At 39.7% G+C, this 6,931-nt stretch overlaps 1 protein-coding gene across 3 annotated transcripts in view; it reads left to right on the forward strand.

The window, feature by feature from the left end:
* The window catches only part of LOC144369111 (endophilin-A1-like), a 49,471-nt gene extending 47,807 nt beyond the window's left edge, over positions 1-1,664 (forward strand). For all 3 annotated transcript variants that reach the window (XM_078028175.1, XM_078028176.1, XM_078028177.1), the window contains one exon: positions 78-1,664. In XM_078028175.1, the coding sequence (XP_077884301.1) occupies positions 78-277 (200 nt within the window). In that variant the 3' untranslated portion in view covers positions 278-1,664. The remainder of the gene's footprint in view (positions 1-77) is intronic.
* Positions 1,665-6,931: the final 5,267 nt, after the last annotated feature.

The raw sequence follows: 6,931 nt of genomic DNA on the forward strand, positions 1-6,931 counted from the left end.
GCCAGTTGGATGTAGCAGGCAGTAGATACTGCAAGTTAAATATCCTTTGTGTTCTTCTCTCCTGTTCCTACTCCCAGGTGTCCCAATGGATCAGCCCTGCTGCCGAGCTCTGTATGACTTTGAACCTGAAAATGAAGGGGAATTGGGTTTTAAAGAGGGTGACATCATCACACTCACCAACCAAATTGATGAGAACTGGTATGAGGGGATGCTTCATGGCCAGTCAGGCTTCTTCCCCATCAATTATGTAGAAATTCTGGTTTCCCTGCCCCATTAGAAAGTTATGCTGGCTGGCTCACCTTTTCTTGACCCAGATAGTTAAGTTTAACCACTGCTTTGATAATGCTGCTTTACAACACATCTTGAGTGCAGGCTGCAGTGGACCAAGTCATCATGCCCCACAAGTATTTTGGGTTGACTTGTGTGCTCCCACAGGAGCCTTGGTGACGGATGGTATCTTCCAAGCCTAGTGGGCATGGCATGTGCTTTTAAACACCATCTGAGACTAGCTGGTAGTCACAGAACTACTGTTTACCCAGTTTTCAGGAGGCTGTGGTTTCTTAGAATATGACTATGAGCCACATCACAAAAAAAATCCTATTGAAGATATTGTCTATCACCTAGGGGCCATTCAGGCCTCAACTTCTTCATTCAAAGAGGAGAAAGTTCTTTCTTTTTCACTTTGTCCCTTCCTAAATATGTGAGGCATGGAATTGTCAAAAAAGCCTCCCTCACCAGCAAATTGTCTTCTGGTCTGAATGAATAAGTTTCCTGATGCCAGCAGTAGAAAAGTATTAATGGTGGGCTAAGAGCATTCCTCTGGAAACAGTCACCTTTTTCTTCCCATTGATGCCTATTTCTGAGATACAGCCTGTTTTCTTTACTCCCTGTTATTAAATCCAGTGGGCCAGGGGAGAGAGATACTCATTTATTTTGAAGTGAGACAGCAATCGGCATATTGTAGAAAGGGCTGAAAAGATGAAGTTCTCTATTATGAGGAATTGGGAAAAGGTCTGGTTTTCAAGCTCAAATTTCTTGCTGTACAGAAGCCATGTACATAGTTAGACCATATCTGGAGGGTACAGGGAAGGGGGAACAGTTATCTTCCCTTCAGTTTTATTCATGAAATATATGTTTCATCACATAAATTCATTAGGCACAGAGATACAAGGAGAAAAATACTAGTAACCATTTCCCACAACTTCATAGACCAAGAAACAGTAAATGTCTTTCCTTTACACTTTTACCTTGTGTTCCTTGAACATCATTTGTGTGAATTTGCCCTCAATGAGGACCAAATAAAATGATTTTTGTGCTTAGCGGTTTAAGGTTTGTGACTGCATATGCAAAACCTCTCCCAATTCAGTCATCACATCTACATCTGTCCCTTCTATCCCATCTCCATCTGGTGTGTACAGTGCTGTGTGTAAACTTACCAGTGTTGTTTTTTTTCCCCCTATATCAGTCATGAAAGTCCTGTTAGGTATCCAGAGTTCTATTTATCTAGCTGTACAGACTATTTCAGAGATTTAATGTGTTGCTTCCGATGTGCCACCTGCAGTAGTGGATCATGTGGAGTGAAAGGCAAATCTTACTTACTGCTTAACGTATAAACTCTCACCCGGGAAGCATTGCTGTTTCCAATAAATATTGCTGAAAACAAACACAGAGGCTCTGCTTCTTCATTTTGTGTCCATTTTGAGGGTCTGACGGTGGGTAGAAGAGGACTCACTTCAGTCTCCTTTATCTCCTGTTGCACCCAGACCTGACTCCAGCCACCTTTCTATCTCACTGTAAGTAGGAAGGTTCCGGCAGCAAGAAGCCAGCTGGACATTGGTAACTTCCATTAACTCCAGGAAGGAGAAGAACTTGAGAGATGAGACAAGTGAAGAGGGGAGGTCTCAAGATCCCATAAGATGCACCAGTGGCAACAGCAAGATAATAATACAACAAAGGGCAAATGAAATATATCACATCAACCAGTCTTTTTATTTCCTCTCATACATGAAGAGAAACAAATATATATTGAAAAACAATTGGGTCAAAGTCCAGCATTATAAATTAAATTAAATTAAATTAAATTAAATTAAAAAATCCAGCATTCTTTTTCTCTTGTTGTGTTGTGTGTAGCAGCACTGGGCAGGTGGCAACAGGGGAAGTTGCACACAGAATAGGTATTTCCAAAGCTTCCAAGAAAATAAACATGCTCTTCGTATATTAGGCACCCTTTAAATTATTTTATGCTCAGACTAGTAATCCAGATTTTCGAAACTAATATGAAGAGTTTTAAAAACTTACATATGTGAACTAACCTAACAAAAACAATGTTTTCGGAAGCTACATGAGTTCTAGATTATTAAAGATTAATTCAGTTTTAAAAAACTACTAATGACATTGTTGTGAATGTAGAAATCCAGAAGGATCTCAAGATAAAATGTTAATAAATGATTTTTATAGGATTACTCTGTATAAGATGAAAATTTCAATTAAAAAAATTTACAGAAGCATCAAAAGGTCAAACCTATAGATAGAAATCTAGCAAGATCTCTGCATATGAAATTATGGAATATGTTTTAGGAAAAATAGTGAAGAGGTATTTTTCTGGATTGGAAAAGTCGGTTCAGTAAAGGTAAGATATTTCTCCAAATATACCTGTTGAAATATTCAATGTGGTCTCTACAGAAATCTAAGAATGTTTGTTTCTTTGTATTCAGCTTCAAGCCTTATAAAATTTACATGTAAAAGCAAAGGGATATTTTTTCTTGAAGGACAAACTTGGAGGACTTACCCTATATAAATCTAAAACATCATAAAGTTTTAGTAATTAAGGTAGTATACTGTTAATGCAACAGTAGAAGCATAGTCTATACAGAATAGTGAATCCAGAAAGAGACATTCAATCATATTTGAACCAATAAAGCATTCCATTATCTTTAATGTGATATAGTCATATCAGCTGTATCTGTCTAATGTTATTTTTGTGACCTAAAGGATAACGAACATCAAAACCTGACGAAATAGAGTAATATCATTATGAGTCAATATGAATTGAAATAAAAGTGCCCTGACCATAGATTCCAGGATTCAAAAAACCTTTTTTTTCAGGGAGTCTTCTGGAGATTATTACTAATACACTTAGCAGATTCATAACTGTTTGAATTTCTTATTTTTATTTAACTATGTAGTAAATAGTTTGTAATGAAATCATAAATATAGAAAAGAATAGACAACTCTGTGGACTATCAGTGGAAGTTAAACTTCTCCAAAATTCTTGCCCTTCAAAGTAATCACAGAACAAACTTTCAGAAATGGAAGTGGAACTGAATTAAACTGAACCTAAAATGGTAAACAAGTTCAGTGGGACGATTGTTTCTCTATTTTTCAAATAGGTTTAATAGGTCTTAAAGAGAAAACTCTGGAAACATAGTCCTCCCTCCCACACTCAATTTATCTTCTTTGTAAATAAGTACACAATAAGAATATGACCAGAAATGGAAACTTCTGTGGGACTATGTATATGTGGTATATAACCTGGACCATCACTGCATATATTGCTTAGGAAATCGGTGTTTTCTCAGGCTGTTACTTCCAGGATAGCATCTAACATACTGGATGAAACCATGTGGACACATTTTAAAACCCATTGTTTCACCAGCCAGGTTAACAACTGCTTAACATGCCCACTGCCCTTCATCTTCTGTGGATGGAGTGGAAGGACAGACTTTAAGATGAAGAAAGAGGCGTGACACCTGCGCTAAGAACTCTGGGTGGTGGCTGGGAGAGAAGACATGCAATACAACAAGGCCAATACCAGCTTTTTCTGGGCGCCACTGTTGAGACCTGTTCTGACTCCAGGTTAAAGGAGCTGTCAAATTGACCAGCAAAGCTGTTTTTAAGGGCTCATTGAGTGCTAGCTACTTAAAGTTCAGGCCCTTGAATGTCACTCAGTGCAAATGAGTAGATGATGGTGGCCTTTCACTTAGAGAAGGCTACAATGCTTGACAAGTGAAATTGTCCACATTAAAAGCAAAAGCAAAGAGCTTCTCAAAACCATTTGCTTAGAACAGAAGGTGGATTCGCTGGAGTTTGGAAAACGTGAGAATCTATTTTTAAAAAGCTCTACCAGTGATTCTAATGTATATTTCTTATCCAAGCATCTGCCTTCATCAGAACTCAGGTAGATAAGAGATTAGGAAGGGACCTAGAGTACCTCAACCTTCCTAAAAGTCGCACCTGGGGTTAATTGTACAAACTGAATTTCAAGGTTTTTGTTCCAGATGCTCTGAATCAGAGTTGCCCACAGAGGGGCCTAGGAAATTATATTTACCATCAGAAAGGTTTAGGAAAAATCTGCAGTGCTGATGTGAATCAGTATTCTAAATAAGCAGAATCATGGGTCTTGTTAAAGCAGATGTCTGAGCCCCACCTCCAGAAACCAGTCCTAAGTCTGGAGCCAGAACCTGAGAATTCACATTTCTACCAAGCTCCATAGTGTTATTGCCCATCTCTGGACAACACTTGGAGTATCACTGTTCTACTAGATCAGCTTCTTGTTTCCTGGTTTTTAATCCCTGCCTGTGGTGTTGAACATGATAAGGAAACATTGACACACTATTCACTATTATTATTTTCCCCAAATAATTGTTCATTGTGCTCTCACACACAATAGAATTTTCTATGTAGAATGACGAGTGGGGAAAATCCAGGCATATTCTGCAGACCTGAGAGGTGGCACTTCAGGCATGCTTTGGTGGCTGCTTCAACATGCTCTGGAGAGTCCCAGTCTACTTCCCAAATGACTCAGATTCCCACAAGTTTGGGAAGTACTCCTCTAGATACAAATGTTCTAAATAAGCAGGACACTGCTCACTGACTTTTTCTTGTTAATTTTTTGCTTTAAGGTATTCATGTTTATTGATTCAATAATATTTGATATATGCTTTTCTACCCTTACTCAAGAGTGATTTTGCAAATTCAGGAACTCCAGTGATTTTTCTTTTATTTTTTTTTAAATTGAGGACAAAAGGCATCCTGATCTGAGTCTGTGCTGACTTGGAGTCTCTATCTTCTCTCTTCCCTGCCATTCCTTGATGCCTCACTGCTAACTTCCTGTATCCTGAGGGGTCAGGAGAAAGGGTTGTCTATGGTAGTCTCAAAAGCCCCACATGGGGCCACTGCCAGAGTTCTTGCTTTTCTTGTTTAGATCAGTGGGTCACATGCTTCAGTGCATATCAGAATCACGAAGGACGCATGTTAAAATGCAGATTCTTGGGTCCTGAGCACACCAGGAATAAGGCCAGGGTTCTCATGTTTTACAGCTCCTGTCCCACCCTATGGTTTGTTTGCAGGTCCTGACAAAGCCACACTCTGAGAAACCCTGGTTCATTCTTGGGAATATTGATTTGTGAGTATGTTGGAGAAGGATCAATTAATGGACATGGGCTGGCAATTGAGGAGAAAGAAGGAACCAGCTTCCTCTCACCTTGTAGTGCAAGTGATTTCCATGACAAGACAGTGAAAAGCACTGCAGAATGCACAAGTAAGCTCCGGATGCTGACAGCAACATAGCCTCTTCTCTTGGTTTTTCGGTTTAAGAACATCAAGGACTGTCAAGGTGGCACAGGCCTATAATCCCAGCGGCTTGGGAGGCTGAGGCAGGAGGATCGTGAATTCAAAGCCAGCCTCAGCAAAGGCAAGGCACTAAGTAACTCAGTGAGACCCTGCCAATAAAATTAAAATAGGGCTGGGGATGTGGCTCAGTTCATATTAGGGATATCCCTAATACCGCCCCCACCCCCAAAAAAATCAAGGATTTGAAATTGTTGCGTAGGAAATAGCAATTGGGCGGAGGAAGATAGTTCATGAGTCTGCGGAAACCTGGATTGACTGACATAATGTATCCAAACACCAACATTTTAGTGTCATCTGATGATTATATATTTTATATCCTCCCCGCCTTTCTCTTATTTTTCCTGTAAGTAGTTTCATGGAGCCTAGATTGCCCTCTGCTGGCAAAAAAAAAAAAAAAAAAAAGTAAAAACTGACAAATTCCCCTGGTGGTTTTAAAATCCTCAAATGTAGGCAGTACTTAAGATCTCCCTTTTCCCTGTCATATGCTGCTGAAGCCCTTGATCCTTTAACAAGCCAATTTTATCAGGTCTGCCAATAAATCTTTCCCAGTTCAGCCTTGTATTCCTAACTCCCATCCCCAGTTCACTCTCCAGAAATCCACTCCCACATGTATAACTCGTACCTATTGGTGTGCATCAGTCTCTTCTTTCTTCATGGTGTGGATTATTTCTTGCAGGGAAGACACTGCATCTCTCTGCTGTGGGTGACTAATCTGTGACAATATTGGCCCAGAGGCAGAGAGAGGCAGCAAGGGCTGAGATTTTAAAACAGCAGCCTGAGGGTGGAGGAGGATGGAACCTGAGGGGCTTCAAGCAAGGGGAGGGCTGGTCTTCCCTAGAGAAGTAGAGGGAGAATTTGTCAGGTGGGATAATTCAGAAAAACCCAAGTTCAAGATTCTGGGCCTCATGCACTTAGCCAGTTCCATTGCTGTTTTCTGGGTTCCATGTTCCCTGACTTCAATGTAAGATACTATTAAAATAGCATATTCCATTTTCTTTACAGTTTTATCTCAACAGATTCTGATTTAGATTTCTATTAGAGTCTGCTTTGCTGCAGAAGGTAGAGACCTCCCAAAGGCTTCCTTAGAGATTCTCTGGCTTTTATAGCTCATGGTTGGCTGACCTGTAGCCATCTTTTTTTTTCAGGATATTCAAAGCAATTACCAAAATAGTGCTACAGTCTTTATAATTACAGTTGCCCTATACCCTTCAAGTCCCATGTGTAACTTCACCTTCCCTCTGTACCTAATCCTAACCCCCAAAGGAAAATGTTGATAATTGTGATTATTTGTCCATCAATG

The sequence above is a fragment of the Ictidomys tridecemlineatus genome, chromosome 12 (genome assembly GCF_052094955.1).
Source record: "Ictidomys tridecemlineatus isolate mIctTri1 chromosome 12, mIctTri1.hap1, whole genome shotgun sequence".
In the NCBI taxonomy this organism is placed as follows: Eukaryota; Metazoa; Chordata; class Mammalia; order Rodentia; family Sciuridae; genus Ictidomys; species Ictidomys tridecemlineatus.